This window comes from Apus apus, chromosome 20, assembly GCF_020740795.1.
Source record: "Apus apus isolate bApuApu2 chromosome 20, bApuApu2.pri.cur, whole genome shotgun sequence".
In the NCBI taxonomy this organism is placed as follows: Eukaryota; Metazoa; Chordata; class Aves; order Apodiformes; family Apodidae; genus Apus; species Apus apus.
Genome location: NC_067301.1, coordinates 2,054,678 through 2,076,443, shown reverse-complemented (window position 1 = coordinate 2,076,443; position 21,766 = coordinate 2,054,678). Strand labels below are relative to the sequence as shown.

The following is a 21,766-nucleotide window of genomic DNA, read 5'->3' as shown; positions in this document are numbered from 1 at the left end:
TGTCATGCTAATCCCACCCTGATCTGTTGCCATCATCTTTGGCTGCTCACCGGAGTGATTCTGCATGGAAGAAAAAGATGGCAACTGCCAAGATTGATCAGGCTGAGCAGGCAGATGTCAGGCAGGAAGAGCAAGGGCAGAGGAATCCTCTCCTCACTGTACACAAAGCTGCAGGTCAGGGAACCAGCCTGTGCTCCAACTCAGCCATTACCAGGGTGATCCACAGGCACCTCCAGGCTGCAGATTCTCCCAGTACAAAATGCAGGCAACTCCCTCCTCACAAGAGTGTGAGGAAATTCTCTGGGAGGGTTTTGCCTTTTTAGCTGGAGAGACATATGGAGGCATTCCATTATCCAGCTGGAAGCATGGTTCAAAAGGGAACACACAGGTCTGGCAAGGGACTTCTTACTTGATTTAATTAAAAAAAAAGTTGAAAATTATAAAGAGGCTTCTTTGCAGCCAGCATGATACTGCAAGATGGCTGCAAAGGAAAGCTCAACTGCAATTGCTAGCACTGCTGCTTGTCATTCAAAATGTAGAGCATTAGAAAAAAATATATTACTAAGTTAAAACTATTCAGAACCAGGTCAGAAAGGCTTTGAAGTTCTTAGCAGTTGTACTGCTAACCTTAACTGCACACTTTGCACCCAGTGTGCATCACAAACTTTAATTGATGATGCTGGTTAAATTCCAAAGCACTGACATAAGATTTTTTTAATCTGAGAGCGAGGAAGATACAGCTAACACAGTGTAAAACAGGCCTAAGAGTTTTAATCTATGTTTTTAGTAGAGAAAGAGAAACTAGCCCTGTTAATTTAAGCTCTACAACTTGGTGAGGAACTTTCACTTTTAACAGGATCAGAGGTGAGGTCAGGTCCTGCCTGGCTCCCATCTGGTATTTCTGGTTAAGTTACTCTTTGCACAGAGAACTGTGACAAGCTTCAAAGAACAAGAATGATCCTTTTGCTTATGAAAGTTTAACCTTCAGTTCAGATAAGCTGTTCCTTGAAGTCTATCTGTAATTGCTCCATTTCCTCTCACCATGTCTGATGCTATCACTTGATTGAAATAAGCCATGGGAGGAGGAAGACAGAATTGCTCAACAGATTAATTTTTTAATTCCAGCACCACTTTTTAGAACTGCCACTGACACCAGGCTGGACAATGCATCTCACTCAGTTTCCTCCACACTGACTGCTCCTGGCTCTTTGGCCTGCCTTTATAATTCAGTAACACTTCATACCCTGGGTAACTCTTTGACATCACTTGGAAGCACCAACCTGGGACAAGGTTTGTCAAGCTTTTCAGAAATTGGCAGGTTAAATGCACAGCTGATGCAAGTATCAATGAGATACAGAATTGTTCAATTAAGTTATGCAGTCATCCTTGGAAAAGCTTCCAGATCTCTCATTAGTGCACACTGGTGTCCATCATTCCCAGAGCTGTCACTCCTTGACTTCTTATTGTTCATTCAAGAGCTCATATCCCTACTAGGCAAAGAACAGCAGCTGCTGAACCGCTCCTACGATCTACAAGAAAACTTGAAGGGGCTGGAGAGAAGGTGGAACTGATGCTGCTAAGTGGGGTTCACCTTATGACATCTTCACCTTTTTTTGTTGTTGTTGCTTTCAGAAAGAAGAAACCAGGACGGAAGGAATTGTGAGAAGTTTAAACACAATAAAATTACCATTCATCATAGGGTTGAATTTTCACTGACCCAAGCAGATGGATGGCTTCCAGCCCCAGCAAATACCATTGACCTGTCATTTTCATTTTCCTACTGCCAGAAATGTGGGATGAGCTTTGTCTTCCCAAGCCCTTCTGAAGAACACAAGGTGAGGTGAAAGACATCATCTGAAGAGGTTTTTAATCCCAGGCTTTCTGCACTTGATGATGTGAGTGAATGTGTTTACAATTTATGGTCTCAAACTATAAATCATACTTAAACAAAACAGACTGAGCACACAAGCCATATCCTGCCCCTCCTGTTGCAGTTGAAGAGGTGGATGTAAGATATCTAAACCTAGGTGATGTAAATTAATATCTAAATGCATTCACAAGATCCACAGTGTCATGGAGAAGGGCCCACAGCCAAGTTTACTGGCAAACACAGGCATAGAACTATAAATGACACTAGAGATATTTGTATCAATATGTAAGACTTGTCTTGTTTGTGACTGCTAAGATTTTTAGTGCTCTGAGGGTTAAAATCTCTTAGAAACATTTCTGTGAGTTTTCAGGACATTTATGCACCTGCAAGCTAAGGGAGGTGTAACAAATATGCATGTTTTCCCTCCAAGTACAGCCCATGTCACAGGTGGTACACATGCTGATACCTACTTTTCTGGAATACAACTTTTTAGGAACTCTGGCAGCTTCTTGTATTACTTGATTTAAATGCAGCCAGTGCCACTAAGTGTAGAATTAAGATACTCCCCTATTCAATTACAGAAGATGGCCTCCTGTGGTTGGTTCTGAAAATATGAAAAGGTCCCGTTACCTGGTTTCTGATGTACTGAAGGACAACTGAGACAGCTCTTCAAGACTCCAGTTTAGCAGTCAGACTTCAAGGTAAGTAGCCATGGTACCATCAAATGGGTTAGAAATGTAGCTCATATTTCCAATTTCACATCATGGGTTTGTAAAACTTGTGCAGGTCTGCACACAAGTTGTCTTGTTCTTCCCACTGGATTAACCACCAGCTTTAGGGAGCCAAAGATCAAATTTCATTATTCCCATTAGACCTTGTTTCAGTTCTGTCTATAATATCACAAAGTTAAAATCACTAAATAAAAAAATAAGGAACTATGGTGAAAAATCAATGAAAGATAAATATATACAGTGACTCACTCTCATGTACCAGCCAGTGGAAAAGGATCTGCTGCTGCCTACTTGCTCTTCACTCAACATGAATCTTTATTTTACAAAAGAGACAAAAACTAAATGTTAGAATTCTATAGATCTTAAAACATTTGCTTTTGCAAACAAGAGCTTGAAATTTCTGTGATGGTTCCAGATACAAGAGCAGTACATACCACAGCAATACTCCTTTCCCCTGCAGAAAGGCACTTCACTACACTGTTCAAAAGTGGCTATCAGAGTCTAATCTTAGTATGAACACCTTGTCAATCAAAGTATCTTCATTAGAAACTCCAGATCCCCAATTCCTATCTAAAGCAGAGGAGGAAAGCTGAAAAGAGCAAGCACTTCAGATCAGAGAGGTGAGGAGGTGTGTCAAAAACGCTGAGGGAGTTCAGAAAAATTGCAGTGGGGGCGAGTACAGGGAATTACTGGGGCTCTTCATGATCTCATCCATTTTCTAAATAAGAGCTGGATTTAAATTTGTCTCAGAGTCCCTGCTCCAGTTAACACTGGCTAATTTTAACTTATGCCATCTGAGGCTTTTACATGAAAAATCAGAAAAGGAAATCCATACAAAAGTAAACACTAGAAAAAGTTTTATTTGTAAGTTCTTCATGGAAAAATCAGGACACCTTCAATGGACACTGAAGATAAAAAAAGAAGGGGTTACGTGTACTAGGAGCACATATTGCAGCCAAATTCAGCATGGGCTCCTTTGTCACACACACTTTCTTTTCTGACCACCCATCTTCACTATGTTTCACTCCACCAGATGGAGCTGCACTGTTTGTACTGTTATACATAATATTAATGAGAACTAAGCATTTTACCATCTTAGATATCTCATCCTTTTTTAACAGACTTTGCCCTCCCTCATCAATTTTGCCATTTATAAATCTGTTACATCAAATAAACTGTTCATTTTTTCACTTCCACTTCAACAGATTATTACCTCCTCAGGGTCAATAACATCTCACTGCACTAATCTGGAGCAAATGGCTTATGAATAATTAAAAAAGGAAAATAAGAGTCTCTTTGTTCTATTTTAGGACAAAACTGACTTGGTTTAAGCCTGGAATTACTTGGATGAGTATTTTACCTGTGTCTCTAACGGGTGAGTTTTTAGCAGCCAGCTCTCTAAGCACAGAGAGGCTCACCCAGCTTTTATTCACATTTCTGTGACATACTGGGAAATTTTACACAGTCTGTGTTACTATCCCATGTTCACTTTCAAAATACTCCTTAGACACTTTTTAGTATTGACATTTGAAGAAAAAACTGAGTAAAGAGTTTCAGAATGATATAACTTGGCCTTTCTTTAATGAACACACAGGATCCAATTAACAGAGAGGGAGGCTCTGGAACACAAGAGCTCCTTATCTGGGAGCCCACAGGGTGTCAATCGTTGACAGGAGTTCAGGAATCACCATGGGAAGTGTAAGCTTAAGCTTTCCTCCTTCTACTAAATTGATTTAGCCCATAGAGTAAAAAAACCAAACTTCTCCCTGGTCTGCATTTCAACACTTCAACAAGCAGAGGGCACAAACGAGGAGGCAGTGAGGGACAGACCCAAACGTCAGGCCAAAAATGTGCCCATCAAGTCCCAGCTCCTGCCAGGAACCAGGAACCACAGATTGTCTGAGCAGGGTTTCCTGGAGAGATGGATTAACAGGGGCAGTGCAGCCTGGAACAACATCCAGCCACGTCAGAATCAAGACCTTCATTTTCTCAGCCCAAGTGGCTGACAGAGCAGGCCCATGGATTTTGTTCTACTAGCAGATCAGGTTTCACAAGATCAGTAGAAGGCAAACACAACATCCAGTCACATTCAAGAAAAGACTGGAAGGAGACAGAGGAGAATTTATTTTTTTTTTTAACTTATCAGGTGCACTGGACCAAAGTAATAATCTCTAAATCAGCAAAGTACACTGCCAGAAAGATACAAGATGTCTGCTCCCATCCCTGGGCACATGAGGAGCTTCCAGGTGGCAAGGCCAGTCAGAGCAGGGGTGACAAGGGAACAGGCCAAACATCCCTGTTCTAGAACAGCAGAACTGAAATCTACTCTTTATTCTTTCCAACCTTTCTCCAGCTCTACTGTTTCCCTTTCTCATACAACTCTAAATTAACAAGAGTTAACATTTCACATTCTTCAGGAGAATTATTACACACTGGAATGTAATATAGATAGAAAGTGACCAATTCAGCTCTGAGCCATTGAGTAACCTGATGTTTACAGCAAACAGACTTTAGAAAGATTACAGTAAGAAAACAAGATCATCACTATCCAAAAATAACTACTGTTAGAACTTGTTGATTAGTCAGTTCTTTTTATCCATTCCTCAAATTTGAATGCATGGTTACACCTACACTAGATCCAGTATCAATCATAACACCTCACAGGATCCTGATTTGTTTCAGACCAAGTTACACAGAACTCAGCAAGGGTGACAGGTTTTATGGCACTTTATTTCCTCTGCCACTTCCCAGAAACCAGGTAATTCTATTTTTAGCTCTTATAGCACATGATGCAATCAGTAATTTTAAGTATGTTTCACAGCTGATTTAGAACATACACTGTCATGGTCAAATGTCAAACATTTAATGGTCAAAAGTTAAAAATGCCCAACCAAGGTCTAGCAGTAGGATCTTAGATTTTTAAAATACATGTAATTCACTAACAAATTAAAGGCCATGATGGGCACGGAAAACATTATAATTGAGACTTAACTCTAGGTGCTGAGATTGAGAAATCTGTTACCTCTTCCCAGCTCCATGGGAGGATTCCAATCCCATGGAAATTCATAGTTAGCATGACACTTCCCACGGCAGAACCAGAGAACTGACTCTTTTTCCCACCTCCACTCCCAACTCAGTATCCAAATACCTCAGATCCATTGGTTTTCTCCACCTTTGTCATCTAACATGCTTCATAAACACAGTTTTACTCCACCCTCCTTTGCAGAGACACCACTTCTCATCTCTTCATGTATCTAATACACACTCAGGAGCCTACTAGTAAGAAACTGCAACTGCTGCCATGAAAACCAAGCAGAGACAAACTGTTTGCACAAATTAGTGTTCTCAGTTTAGGAATCCTTGCCCTGGAAATGTGCCAGCAGCTTGGTGAAGCTGCCCTTTTGGAACCACATCCCAGAATGATCTTCCAGTCAGAATTTTTTCAAAGCCTACAGGAAGAGCTGCTGTGTGCTAGCACTATAGGTGAGATTACTTAAGCCATTCAGGTACTGATCCAAGCTCAGCTTAAAATTAAAGACATTCAAAACTCAGAGACTTAGCCCAAAGTGAACGGCTCAAGAGTTTAGTGCCTCTCCCTTCACAAACCCATTTTTCTCCAGTTACAGCTCTCTAAACAACTAAACATAAGACAGATATTTAGATAATGTCATTTAGAGGGTCACACATTTAGCAGAAGTACTCTCTGTAACAAGAGGGATTTGCAACTGTTTGCATTTCAAATAACTTGTATTGTACATGATTGACAGCAAAGGCATTCTCAGCATGGCTGGGAAGCAGAAATTTAACATGTGGAGAGAGATTCAGGAAGGCAAGACAGGTCATGTCTGCATTGGTTTTGTTACAGACCAGACAATGTCACATATGAAACATCCGCTGGAATAAAATGGTACCACGTGAGTGGAAAAAACAGCTATACCATTTGGAACTGGAAAAGACTTAAAAGCTGACTTCCTAGTTTTAAGCATTTCCAGCCATGAACTACTTCCCAGTATTTTGCAGTCCAAAAACCCAAAGCTCACAGTTAATGGCTGCTGGTTAAGTAATGGCACCATCATATTTTCCATACTCACTGCTTTTAAAAGCTTCTCCATGGAGGCCAAGAATTTCCAGGTTTGGCATGAAACCAAGCCATGGCACTGGAATTTCTCTTAGTTGATGTAAAATGAGGGGTAATTCACTCTTGTGTAGGTCAGAACAAAAGACAACACTTTACCCACTAAAAACACATAACAAAACCCTCAAGTGGACCAAGTTGTTAAACCTTTCAACACTTCCTTCAGGAATTTGCTTCTATGGGTATAAAATCCTCTAATGTTTTTCCTTTTTTTCCTCCCCCTGGATATAATTCTGCCTGGTGGAGACTTGGTTCTTACTGGGCATTAAAACAACAACTACTTACCCTTCTCAATACCTACAGTAAGGATAGCTAACAATGACAACAGAGCTTACTTGGTCAGATCCTCAAATGGCAGTAACCCAAGATGTTCCGCTCAATTCTTTTCCTATTAAAGGACAAAAGTTTTAAAAGAAGTTACTAAACAGTTTGCTCTGATTTCCTACTTCAGGTGTTAACTCATTAAAATTCCACAAAGCATTTTTGTGATGCATACCACAAGAACTATACCAGCTACTTTTGAGCTGAGTTTGAGCTAAGGAGCTACCAGCAGTTTCTGATGCTGGAGCTACTTGAGAGCTTCAATCAAACCAAGAAATGTCCTTCTTAAATAGATAAGAATGGAGGAAGGAAAATGTCTGCAGCCACTAAGCTCCACATACCTGCTCTTCAGTGTTCCATATATCACATATTTACACATCTATTTCCAGATCCTGAACAATTAGTTTTGGGGCAGCATACACTTGTCTCATACATGTTTATTTCATAACTCAAATCCTACCAGAAGCTGTTTTGTGGGTTGAACAATAAGCTGCAAAACAGATCAGTCAAAACTCATGTCAAACTGCTTTATTACATCTTAAATAACATTACATTTTAATATAGTATCTATCTTGCATCCAGCTTTCTTGAAGTACACTGACTTTAAAATTAAATACAAAAGGTGAAGAGGGATACAGGGCGTGGAGAAAGCTCTACAGAGTAGTTTCATGAAAGAGAGTAAGAGGGAATTCATCTTTTATGCCAAATCCAGGCCTAACGCACAATTACAGCACATTTTTGTACAGAATGTTGCAGAAAAAACAAAATGGAGAAAAGCTACTACTGCTGCTAGGAAGGAGCATTTCTGGATACAGTGAGAAGATAGGAAAGTTTAACAGAACAATCTGCTGTCCAAACACTGCTGCTTTTAACATTTTATTTGAAAAGAAAGCCAGGAAAACCTGCTCGTTACAAAAATTACTCTGATCAGATGCAAAGGACTCATCCTACAAGAGGAACTGGCTGTGAGGAACTGATTTATAAAGAAGATGGTCTAGGTTCCCTCCTCCCACACCCCAGAATCTTTGACAGCGATTGTTTGAACAGGCTGTTTCTTTTTTTTTTAAAAAAAAAAAGTGACTTATCACGCTACTCCAAAACGTGCATAGCTTTGTACTTGAGTTCTTCATAGATTTATGCACAGAGTAGCAACAATAAATGAATACAGCAACAATGGTTACAGTTTTTAAACAGGTTATTTCTTCAAAGAAAAAACATCTAAGGACTTAGTCCAATATGCACTTTTTAGCATTTCTACAGCATGCGATTCTAAGAGTAAACCCACCCAATATGGCAAACAATCAAAAAAGGTTTGTTTTTTTTTTGTTTAACTTAGAAAGTTCAAGATCATTATTTTCAAAACATTGATTTGTACATCATTTCATACACAAAGAATTGACTCAATACCCAAGTGTAGGATAGGTCTCTTTTGAAAACAGAGATTCCTGGTTGTTGAGACTTATAGGATAGTGTTAGGATATATAAACTGCCCTTTCAAGTGGACAAAACCAAAACAGATTAAAAAAATCAGTGTGGTGAAAAAAGGGGGGGCAGGAGGGACCAAGGATTGCATTTGTTATCCATAAAAGGTGAAAGGATTCTTTAAACAAGCATTCATTACCTTTTACAGCATGTGCTTGGTTACCTTGCTGCTTAACATTATCCTATATATGCCAAGTTTTGTGCAACAATTATCTGTGATACTAGAAAACAAAATAAAAAAAATCAGGGACTAAATTTACAGCGTTAACAACCCCCAGATGCTCTGGGCTAGGACTCCCTTGTTTTGCTCAATTAAATTACATAAAGAAATGTATTTAAAAAGGAAACTTGAAAAAAATCTTGCTACAAACATGACTTTAAAATTTGCGAGTGTGTGAGATCAAGTCCTTAACTTCAACTTGGAAACTACAGTGAAAGCTAAACTGTTTCACAATTATGCTCAAGTTTATTTTCTGGTCATGCTTTTATGATAGTGTTTCATTTTTTTTTTTATTCTCAAGACAAAAAAAAAAATAATGGTCCCAAAAGGAATGCACAATTTCATTTTGCTTACAACACAGAAATTCTTCTCGGAAAGGTAATTGTGCTCTTCATTTCAGCAACAGGAGACGGAAAAGATCTTGCCCTTTGAAGTTGGGGAGGATGGGGTCCAAGTTAGTATGGTTGGATTGGATATGCTATCTTTTTAATTTTCAACCGTTGGAAACTTCTTCCAGTCATGGAGTCCGCTGCTCTTCTGGCACACAAAAAGATTTGTTAGGAGCTGCACTTGGATAAACTCTGATGAAGTTTCAAGCTTTGCTCTCGCTCCCCCCCCTGCAGTAATTAGTCATTATCTCACCATTTTCAGGAACACCATTTATATACCAACCCAGATTCCAAAGACCACACATTCCTCCCTACCCAGAAAATAAAATACACCAAAACCAGTTCATCACAAAAGTGCCACTGCACACGTTAAACAAACAGCCTTCTAAAAAAACTGGGTTTTTTTCCCGGCTCAGTGACTTTCCTAACCTGAACCCCACGCGTGCAGCATCAGTAACACAGTACTGTTTGGACCTGCAGAAAAGCATTCTGAACACCTAACGTGGAGAGCCTTTATTAATTGGACACCTACCTACTTCAGTTCCAGATCTTGAGGAAGCTGTCCCATGATCCTGTTGCCACTGCCATGCCATCATCAGTCACACCTAAGCAACTGACACGGTTATCATGACCAGCAAGGACACCTATAAATAAGAACATGCAACAAACACGTGACATCACCTTGCTGATTTCATATTTCAGTTCAAGTAACACTGAGGCACACACCTTTAGTCAACCTGTACATTCAAAAATGGTGGACAAACAGGGTTGGAATTTTTAAATGCTTCTGGCTTTGAAAGCAAAAGCTTAGATATAACTGGGCAGATTCACAAGGGGTAAATCAGCAAATAATACATTACCCCTGAATTTGCTTTATATATTCCCCACATTATGACCTTTACTGGTTTCTTGTGAGTTGTGAAATCACAGCCCCAAAATTTCTGCTGACAATGTCCTAGCAATAAATACAGTACAAGCATGCACTGCATAGCTCATAGTATCTCCTCTCCATACTGATAAAGTTCACTTAGATTCTACAAAATTTGTGTAAAATCAAAGTTAAGCTGAATTATGTTATGAACACTGAAGCATTTTTCATCCAATTTTATCTAAGTTTACAAGCACTTACAAGATTTTAACTCCTACATACAATCTATTTGTCAATATGGAGATCTGCTACAATTCAATTATAGTATCATTAAAAAAAGAATTCAGACACTAAACAGAAAAATTAAAGTAGCCAACATTTTCCTCTATCCCCTTTAACAGTTTCAAAGACATGAAAAGAAAACCCAATTATGTTCAAGCTCTTTCCAGTCCACAGCACTGAGCTCAGATATTCTTGACAGACTTAAAATTAATCTTTCTACATCAATTACACTGCTCATGGAACTCTCCTCATTCATACTTTTGGGATTTTTTGGGGGGCCATTCACTACTCTCCAACACAGAACATGAATTAAGTCAGTTTTAGTGCTTACACAAACTGTTATGTTTAAAAATTAATATTTTTTTCCACTATTCAGTGTAAAAATGACTACTTCTTACACCAGGATTCTTGATGTTTGAAGTAGTAACATTTCTGGCACACTTTGTGAAAGCAGTAACACCGTGTGAGTAACACCGTTCACCTCCAGATCCTGTTCAATCCATGCAAGTGTCTAAGCCTCCTGCAGAAGCCAAACCCTAAGTATTGAAACAGACAATACCAATATTCATCTACCATCACCATTGGTATGGGCTGCAATTTGGTAAAGCGAAGAGAGCACCAAGAAGTCTTACACAATTTGAATGGAATAAATAATCAAAAAGGTATTTAATATAGAATCAGGCATGACAGAAGTGTCAAATCTGCTCAGCAATCTGAAGTCTCAGAACATTTCAATAAGCTGAACATGTGAAAAAGTAGTTAAATCACTTCTAAAACTTGGCAATAATCACACTTCATGAGTGCACAGACCATAAACCCAGGGCAGTATAAAGAACTGGTTCTCATTGCTACAGGTAGGCAAGATCACCACCTCCCAATCTTTCTCTTAGTGAAGGTCCTTCCAAGAAAAAATACCAGGAAAAAATCACAGTACTTAAATACAGCCAACTGTAAACTAACCTACACACGAATCAAGAGAAATGTCTCAATTCATCTCCACCAAGGCTTATATACACATTTATGATCTCAACAAAGGACAAGAACCTCAACACACAGACAAGGCTGATTCACCAAATATATTTTAGTGCTGAAATAATTGTACCATTAATCTGCAAATAGAGCCAAACACTCTTTTACAAGATCTGAACTGAGTGTCCTCAGTTTCAACTTCTGAGCACTGATAAAAATTACAATGAATTTTGGAGGAAACAAAGAATAAAATCTGAGTAGTAAAACAAAGTTGCTAGAGACAGAAATTAGCAAACCCAATGGAAACTATTTTGGTGTATTCCAGGATTACATGTATGCTTATATTTTCTTCTACCTGCAGTAAATCCTCCTCTCAAACCAATGAGCAAATTTGCACCAAGTAATGCAACTTGCAACTAATCCTTTCAACTGCATGTGGAAGAATATTCTGCTTGGCAGAGTTGCTCTGCAAGTTTCATAGTCATTTCCTCACAAGATAATCTCCACAGTTTGTTCTTTTCTTGGTTGCCTCTACAGATACTGCTACAAATATCAGGAAAAGTAGTATTTATATAAGTAGCAACATTCATGTTGAATTGCTTTGAACAGTTTGTACATTAAAAATACCACAAAGTCTAAAAGAAATAGCCCTCCCCAAAAAACCCCTTGTTTTTAATAGCAGTCTTCCTGATCCCAAGCATCCCTTGTTCCCTTCCATCCTTTAGCAGTATCCCAATAACATCATTAAGCTATTTTCATTATTGGTCACCTTAAAACAAGTTATCCCAGAGTTTTAAAGTTGTGACAGGGACTACTAATAGGTCTGTGCATCTGCCAACCCCCACACTCAGTGTGTCACCCTGTGCTTATAATATTTAAAACCAAAAAAAAGTTTACCTGCTCTATCAGCTTTCAGCGTGTCCCAGACATTGCAGTTGAAGTCATCATAACCAGCTAGGAGGAGACGTCCACTCTTGGAAAATGCTACAGAGGTGATGCCACAGATGATGTTGTCATGTGAATAAACCATGAGTTCCTGATCAGCTCGAAGATCAAAAAGCCGGCACGTGGCATCATCCGAGCCCGTGGCAAACGCGTTGCCATTGGGGAAGAACTTGAATGAGGGAGAGAGGAAAAGGAAGAGACATGATTTCAGACTCAACTCTTCATGGAACATACCACTGTGTACAGAGCAAGTGGGAGAAGGAAGCAGCAGAGCAACACAGCCCTCCCCACTGCTGCCATCGGAGAAAACCTGTGCAGTAACTCAGAGCATACAAGGAACAGCCCCCCTTTTCCATTTAGCAGACAATCTGAAGTTGCACTAATTTCAGATTACTTTCCAAAAACAATTCAGAAGAAAATAGGCCATAATACTACATGCAGTAGATACTGGAGGCCAGAGAAATATAAAAATGTCTAGATTTAAAGGCCATGTCCCCTGTTCCAGCCGATACTCACACAGATGGCATTGATGTCGGACTCGTGGCCAGTGAAGGTTTGTCGACACATCCCTTCTCTAACATCCCACAGTTTGGCAGAGGCATCACAGGCACCAGAAACAAAACACCGGGCATCAGGAGCAAGAGACAAACTCATGACATCTCCAGTGTGCCCAGTAAATGTAGTTGTTTGCTGACCAGTCTCTATGTCCCAGAGAGCGCTTGAAAGAATAATTAAAAAGGCAAAAATCAACACACTGGTGCTCCATGAAAAGGTCCAGACAAGAATTCTTCTCTATACCTGTTCAATTACATCACAGCTAAAAAGTAAAACTACATGAAGTACTAACAAAAAAATATGCTTAGAGAGGAAAACCGAACATTCTTTGTTGAGCTGTTTAGCTGTGTTACAGTCCAAGTTTTCAATTACTAGTAAAAACATGATATACGATAAGTAATTAATCACATTTAGTCTTCTGGGTGACTATCAGGTTTACAGAGAATGAAGTTTCCTTCAATAACAGAATATAGCTGTGAAAAGCCATTACTAACAGTCATGTCAAAATTCTCCTGCTTACCAAGTGGTGTCGCCAGAGCTGGTAACGATTTGATTATCATCCAAGAAACGACAGCATGACAAATATCCTAGAAACAAAATAAAAAGCTGATGAATAAGACCAAAGATCACTCTTCACATTGCATACTGGCTTGCTTATATGCTGCTTCCTCCTCTCCCAAGGACACAGAAGTATCTACTATATAAGCCTAAAATATATAAAACCTGTCTGTGTTGAATATATCCAAGCATGGGGACAAAGTGTAGTTTGGCTCTTGACAATTCCCAGCCATAGTGTGTAACAACACAGATCATTAAGCAGCTAGAATATCATAGAACAAATGCTCTTTTTATTGCTAAAACATTTTTCAGTATTTTGATGCACACACAGCCACACACTGAAAGCCAAAGCTCCCTCTGTCTAAATATCATTCCAATTTCCCTGTGTCCTGCAGGGTGGGGCAGGAGGTGAGGAAAGAAGAGTTCCTTCTTAGAAATCACTGGTCACATCACAACCACTATCTGAAGGTCAAATCAACTCTGCACTCACACCCTTAACTACACCCAGAGGGTACACAATTCCTCTAGAGTGACATAAATCCTGCTCTGTAAGAAAAACAGCTGAAAGAAAATTCAGTAGCATTAAGCATACCTGAACTCACATTTAATTTTTCTGTATAAAAAACCATGAATATATAACTATTTATTTTAGAGTAACCTTCTTTTCCTTCAGTGAACAGTCTTTATAGCATTTTCTTGACTGTACAGTTAGAGGCTTGATCAGGCAGAAAACCAGCAGCACACAGGTCCCAGCAGACACTCTCTGCAGCACAGTTGGAGTCTCTAGAGCACTGGGCCTGTGCTGTGCTCTGGGGTCCTCTGGGTGGAAACAGGCTGGAAAGATGATGTGCAGCTTCAGAGCTGCAGCTTTAGGGATCCTGCCTAATTGCAGTCCACTCCCTATCTCAGATTGCTGGAGGTATTACTAATTCCACAAGAATGCAGAAAGCTAGTGATGTGTGACAGGCTTGGTACTACCCTAGTACTTTACAAGATACCAGAGTGCCTACTAAATAAGCAGTGTTTTAACTTTCAGGGGAATTCAAGAAACCACCCATTGGGCCTTCCTCTGAGCAATTTCCAATCCTGTTCACACACAAAAAAATACACTGTCCATTATCAGACAAAATAAAAAAGCAGGTCACATCTTCCAGGGGTCTACTGCATGGGAGGTGCTCACCTCCAGTAACTGCACATTCTGTGGGAAGTGAGAATTATCTTCAGCCAGCGAATCAGCTTTTAAAGGTGCTCTGTGACACTGGGTCTCTTGGTTTGTTTGGAAAGAAAAATTTTCACCTCATCCATCACACATAGGAAACTAGCTTTTAAGCACCATGAGGGACTTTCCTGCTTCAAAACTAACACCTGTTTGTCTACAATCCTTCTTATCTAACTAGATTAATTTTGCTTCATCTCTCTCTGAGAAGTTTCCAGCTACAGTTTACACCCTAATTCACCAGGCAAAGCCTACAAGCCTACCTGTCTCTTCTCATCAGACAAGACAGTTCACCTTAAACTGAGGCAAAAATTAAGCTACTGCATTTTGGGGAGAAAGAAGGAGATACAGAAGAGGAAGCAATGAGAACTCAAACTTCTGCAACTCAAGAACAGCTCCCTCAGAAGGCAGCTGCCTTGCTTAAGAAAAGTGAACACACATTCTCTTCACACTTTTGTTCAAAGAGTGTCAGCCTTAAAGTTTTAAAAACAGAGGGAGAAAAAGCCATTTAAAAACAGTAGCTAAGGCCCCCCAAGAGAAATAAAGCTGCGCAAGGAAGTATGTATTTTTAATTAGAAAACTATATTTAAAATAGGTTTTTTTGTTTGTTTTTTTTTTAAATCTTCACCACAGGGTTAGCTAACTCAGATCCCCTTGGAGAGGCACTCACCTGTGTGACCAGCTAGCTCACGGCTGACACGTACATTCCCTTCACGAGTTTTCAAGTTATAAATGGAACAGATGTTATCAAGACCACCACAAGCCACATAATTTCCAGAAGGAGCATATGCACAAGTCATGACCCAAGATGAACGCAGGGGAATAGCATGCACCTGAAATGGAGAGATCAATGCATTTCATCTGCAAAACAACTGATTAAATCATTCACCACAAGAGGTAATCAGCAGTTAAAAAACAATGCCCTGCACTAAAACCACAAGCAGCTCATTTTGAGAAGTCTTCTACCAAGGAACTAACTGGAATATTCACCTTGAGCTATTTTATCATTAGGAAAATATCATATCCTTAGTCTTACCTTGTTTGTAGTATAGCTGTCCCAAATGATAAGTTTGCCATCCTGGGAGGCACTAACTAGAAGCCTAGAGACGAAAGAGGAGGCAAAGACGTTAATTGCAGGAAGGCAAGAAGGAGCATCTTTGTGATGACATTTGTCTACACTACCAAGGCCATTTCAGTGCAGTGCAGAATTACCCAATTCAGTTATTAGCATTATAGAAATAATTTTCCAAGTACTCAATTTCAGTGGTAAATATTATGGAAATGTGTGATGGAACACCTACACGTTCACACCTTCTGACTTCAGAAAAAAATGTAGCCACGTAACTAACACCTCAGTCTTGAAAACTGAGGGAGAAAACTCGCATGGCATCAGTGCTTCTGTGCTCTACACACAGGCTTCAGATTTCTTCAGCTTGGGGATCTACACTATCAACATGTTTTCCTTTTTCCTATTTTCAAATCAGGAATTTAAGTTCTAAGATGTCCAAAAACCCAAATGCCTGTCACTGAGGCATCATTGTTCAGAGCTCTCTTACCTGCTTTTCATCTATTGAAAAGATAGATCAGGCACACTAATAGGTACAATAGGTAACAATGAAGCCAAGTGATCTGACTTTGTATCACCCACCTGGAATCAGTCCCCCAATGCATTGCATAAATTTTAGCCAGGTGTCCCCGGAGTGTTCTCCTAGTGCGCATTTGAATTCTCCCCACTGGGTCAATATTGGCTGTGATCTGAAAGAGGAAGGGTGCCACGAGCTTGTCATGTCATAGCTTCAGAAGTAACACATCATACACAACTGCACTTAAACGAGCATTCCAGTGCAGACCAAAGAAAGTCCCACATTTTGAATATTAACTGAGGTTTTTTTAACATTGCCTAATAAAAAGTTACATCATTTTATGCAGTAAGTCTTTATCAAAAGGAGAAAGCAACCTCTTTATCCTATTTATTAAAACTTGGTTTAGGCTGTATCTTTGTAGACTACTAGGATTTCAGACCTTTGAGCTGGGTTTTATACTCCTGTATAAAGAATTGTGGTAGACTAATACTTTTCTTTCCAGAGTGGTGGGTAAGGGGCAGCATGGGCAGTGTACCAGGCTTTAAACATACCTCCACTTTTGAAGGATGAATCAATAATTCACTTTCAGATCTAAATGGCTTTCCCTTCCAAGCATAGGATTATTAAATTCATAGTATTCCTGATGTATTAAGCTTCTTGAAGATAATGGTAGTCTTTGGAATAAGTGAACAGCAAAGTGAGCAAGTAATTGGTTTAGCTGTCCCTTCACTGTGAAATTTAATATAAGTCCTCCAGTCTGGAGAAAAGCACCAGTTTTCAAAAACCAGAACAGCACAACACATTTCCAGCACCATAAGTAGTACACATCACAACAAATGCAAGAATTTGTAAGTTGATTTTATGGATAATGGCTGCATGCTTCTCCTGTCTCCATGTTACAAAATTCTTCAGTTAAGTGCATCAGAGCAAAGACCTCTGCTTCTTTTCAAAGGCTATCAACACAGGCTAGGACTCAGATGAACAGATAAGAATATTTCCCTGACATAAAACTCCTTTCATGGTAGACATCTCTTCTATTAATCTTCACCCCCACTCCTTCCCATGCTTTCACCCTGGAAAATACTCAACATTGTGCCACACATAAAATGAGGTGACACAATGTGTACACTCAAATAAATGTTGCTTTAACCTTTTTCACTTTGCATTTTAGTGACGTTTTAGATTAACAAAATGACATCCATCACTTCTGTACCAACTATCTTAAATCAGACACACAGGATTATAGCCAACATTCATGCTAATGGACTGAAGTAGGTGACAAGAACAAACTGAGGAAAAAAAAAGCTTGCTTCCTTCTTCTGATGCCATAATAATCTGTTTCAGTCTAAATTCCTGCCAGACAGCTGAAAAACCCCCACCACATCTCCATGAGATGTACTACAGAGCACAGATTTCCCTCTCCCCAAGTTAACGATGGCTGAAGCCAAGCCAACAGGATCCAACTGTGGCAGCAGAGCAAGGTGCTCAGTAGCAGCTCAGACATAAATGCAGCCCTGGGTGGAAATGAGCAAGTAGGTTAACCTCAGCAGGTTTTATGGTCCAGATCATCATGGTGATGCAACTGAACTATGACCATATCCGTAGCACAACTCTGGGGCTCCCCTGCGTTATTTTCCACTGAACAGTTAGACATGTGCCCTGAGTCACACTGCTACAAGAAACTACTGCTCAAGGCTACAGCTCTCAGAAACTGGACAGGCATGAACAATGTACTTATGTCTGGAAAAGGACACCTAAGGGGAAAAAAAAAAAAATGCAAAACATGCTCACTTGCACTTACAAAAAGATATGGTGTAAGAAGGTAAAGGAGACAAAATTTTGTAGTTCATGTTAGAATCTTAACTGCTTACCTGAGCCAGGGTGGCATCTGCACATGCTTTCCTAGCATCCTGCAACAGAGGAAATTTAGAGAAGTTAAAGAAATGTAAAGAAAATCTTCTGTGTTTTGTCATGTTGATCACCTTCCAAACAAGGTTCAGAAAGCTCTTCTGCTCATCATCCCGAGAGAACCCATCCTAACTGCAGCATGAACATGACATGCTGTCTGCTGTCAAAACACATTGAGGGTGTTGAGCATTTAACTTCAAAATTTGCTGCTCCTTTTAAGCTAACCAGATTTTCATAACAAAGACAGTCAGGCAATGAAAATGCTTGTCCAGACAGGCTGCGCAGCCTCCATCCTTGGAGGTTTTCCAAGACCTAACTGGACCAAGCCCTGAATAACCTTAGAGCTGACCTTATTATAAGCAAGAGGTTACCAACCTGGTCTGCTCAGAAAAAAACTTCAGTAAACATTAATTTTTATCTGATCCATTCTGTGCATTATTTCTGTAACTACTATTTTCTAAGCAATACTAAAGACCACAAGCTAATTTCCTAAGCAGTTACACGTGCTTGCCCTTCCTAAATACCCATGACATTAACATGATATTGTGAAAACGTTTTAACTTAGTGGATCATTTCTGTCCATCTCCATTCTCCTCAAGATGCACAAATGACCACCCATCTGTACCATGGCTTCAAGATCCATGGATATACAACACATACTCTGATTTGGTTTTTCAGTTGCTCAGCCTCCTGGCGTAACTGGTCGAGCTCACTCATTTTCCTGTGCTAAAGGTGTGCTTCACTGCCACCTCTGAAACAGCCAGAAATCTGAAAGACAGATAATAATGAGAATTAGTAGAAGTCATAGTTGGAAATTACCAGAGTAGACAAATCTTTTCAACCATCTCAAACAGCACTTGAAGGAAAAAAAAAAAAGCAGATTGGTTTATAAGCACCGTAATACAGTGAAAATATGAATCCCAATTCTTTTCAGAATAAGATGTTAGCACACACAAATATGCTTAGCTTTTTTTCAGCCACAGTAAATAATATCTAATTTTGACCTGCTCCTTTCCTCCAGGCTTCTTTTTTGCATTTTTTTTCATCAGTGTTTTCCTGATTCAGTTTTGTATAGACTCAAATTTCCCAAGACTGAGCCAGCAGATAACGGTAACATTAGACATAAAAGTCACAATTTCTCTGTAGGTCTTAAGAATAAGGATCCCTTCTACCAAAGAATTACACCTTAAGTATTTGCAGACTGACACAAGCACTTGCAAAATGCTGTAAAAAGACCTATTATGAACGTTATCTGTAACACAGCAGTTATGAGAAATGCTGATCTGATAGCTGGATAAAAGGAGATCACTCACAACCATTGCTCAGGATTTTGTTAATTGCTGAAATATCTCCCTAAGATTTCCAGAATGGATTCTAACATTAACATGTTGTCAGAATCAAACTAGTATTTTTTTCCTGTTAGGTTGAGGGGAGCAGGTTGATAAACGACTGCCAACAGATATTTTCCCCCTCTAAGACTATTTTCTGAGCATCAGTAAGCACCAAATCACTGACATACACCCCTGTCTGCTGTACTCTGCAGCCAACAAGACAGAGGCTCAATAGATCACAACTATCAATGATTAAGCTCAACTATTGGACTGTTTTCCAATACAAGCATGTAGATATTTTCCATTAGGCATACAACTTATCTTTAAAAGTCACTGTTCTAGAAAGACAGTTAGCATTTTCACTGGCATTCCCTACCTCAAACTCAGCTGCTCATAAACTTTAAAATCTATGCAGCTTGATACCAAGATGCTGAAGAAACGTGTTTTACTGCAGAACAAGATAATGGGCTCAATTTTCAAATGCTACAGAGAAAACCCAGAGTTTATTTATAAACACTGGTAGTGTTACAGTGTTTTTAGAACATTTTATTAGCCAGAATCCACCCTCTACTATTAAATAAAGCAAACGCTTTGCTAGCAGCTTTACATATTATTCTGTTAAGATTTAATCAGCTTATTTATCTTTGCAAGCATGTGGGCTTTGGTGTGTTGTGTTTTTTTTTTCCTAAAGCCCTTCACAAGGAGAAAGTTGGGGATAACTTGCATATTTTTATCTGGCCACAGTAACAGAACATATTGTGAAGTCAAGTTAAAGCAGCAGAACAACCCCCACTACTGAGAGAAGTTTCAAGAGTTTTTAAGACTTTTAACATTCCCTATTGCTATCCCAAGTAACCAGACTTCTCTCAGAGCTCCCTTCATAGTATCTGGTATTCCAAACTGAGGACCTCAAGGAACAAATGTCAGACTTTGTCATATAATCATTAACAAATTAATACTCTTCTCTGAAACAAAGTATTTTAGAGAAGGAGTTTTAGGTAGCTTCTATCTCAAAACCTCCATTCACCAGACGTCAAAGCCCTTTCACTTTACTGTGAAACTAGATCTCTTCTTTCTCTCTTCTGGTGCCAACGTCATCTTTAAGCCCCTTTAAGACTGCTTGTACAACTTGGTCCAAAATCCAGTTAAGACAAAACCCATCAAGGGTGTTTTATGATCATATAACCATCTTCTTTTCTTTGGAATGCTCTTTTATTTCTCCAGAGGTTTTGTTCTTTCTACATTTAAGACATAACATCATGGTTGGGTCCCCCTAGTTTTTAGCATGCAGTCACCACTGTTTACAGCTCCAGCAGTTCACACACACTGTGAAATAACACTACTCTAGTCATAAAGGAATTACAAAACTTCAAAGACTGTTCTCAAGAATAAGCTGCAAAATTTCAGACCTTTCACCTTTTTGATATCCACTCCTATTTCTGCCATTCTCTAAGTTAATATATAAGCCCATTTCCCACTAAGCAAATACCAACCTATCCAAGCAGAGGGCAAAGAATTTAGAGATAGTATCATTCCTATTTTAGAGAAAGAAGTTATAATCCAAAACTTAAGACTTCTGCTCAAGGTTGCTGCAGTCACAGGTAACTGCACTGAAGACTTACACAGAGCTTTATTTTAAAATATAATAGGATGAATAATCTAATGACAGTCAAAGTAGATACGTTTTCCTGTAATATACAGCTTAAAATAATATACAGCTTATTTCTGCCAGAATTTGTGCACTGTGCAATAGAATTCTCTTGCATTTAAATGAAGCAAAACTACTTCATATGGAACAGGAAGAGGCCTAAGGAAATGAAGACTAATCCTGGGAAAAAAGTAATATTGAGAAAGTTCACTTTATGGAAACTGAGCCCTGCAGTTTCATCCTGGATTATTTGCATATCCAGAGCTTATTTCATGCTTGTGTCTTATTGCTCGATACAGCCTGGACTGAAGGGCACTGCTGCAAATGACAATGTCAGAGCAGCAGCCCAATGGTGTCGAGTGTCTCCTGCAGAAACACTGACACAGCCTCAACGAAGCTGCAGGAACATAAACCACCTTCCCTGGTTGATGGGATATCATAGCTCAGCTATAATGTACAGATTCACGTCTGTCTTCACCCCAATAAAGCCCCCATTATGCTTTCACATTAGCACAGTAACTACAGGTATACTTTTGTTATAGAAAAACCTACCCCAAATTCAAGACAGTTCTCTGCCTCAGCACTTGCCTCCATTGTCTCCCAAGCCCCACATTATGCAGGGGCAGAACAACCCAAACTCCTTCACAGTCTGCAAGAATTAACTAAACACACTAACATAATCCAAGCCTGTCATTTCATTACTGCACTTTATCACACAGACATGCATATACCTAACCTGCCTTATCTACTGTGCA

At 39.4% G+C, this 21,766-nt stretch overlaps 1 protein-coding gene across 5 annotated transcripts in view; it reads right to left on the bottom strand.

Annotated features, from left to right (window-relative positions):
- Positions 1-7,570: 7,570 nt before the first annotated feature.
- GNB1 (G protein subunit beta 1) overlaps positions 7,571-21,766 on the bottom strand; it is a 37,415-nt gene continuing 23,219 nt past the window's right edge. For 4 of the 5 annotated variants that reach the window (XM_051637271.1, XM_051637270.1, XM_051637273.1 and 1 more), the window contains 10 exons: positions 18,693-18,800; positions 17,996-18,034; positions 16,190-16,296; positions 15,578-15,641; positions 15,212-15,374; positions 13,288-13,354; positions 12,729-12,930; positions 12,165-12,381; positions 9,681-9,792; positions 7,571-9,296 (listed from right to left, as the gene is read on the bottom strand). In XM_051637271.1, coding sequence (XP_051493231.1) covers positions 9,686-9,792; positions 12,165-12,381; positions 12,729-12,930; positions 13,288-13,354; positions 15,212-15,374; positions 15,578-15,641; positions 16,190-16,296; positions 17,996-18,034; positions 18,693-18,749 — 1,023 coding nt within the window. In that variant the 5' untranslated portion in view covers positions 18,750-18,800 and the 3' untranslated portion in view covers positions 7,571-9,296; positions 9,681-9,685. The remainder of the gene's footprint in view (positions 9,297-9,680; positions 9,793-12,164; positions 12,382-12,728; positions 12,931-13,287; positions 13,355-15,211; positions 15,375-15,577; positions 15,642-16,189; positions 16,297-17,995; positions 18,035-18,692; positions 18,801-21,766) is intronic. The other variant, XM_051637275.1, reaches the window with a different exon arrangement.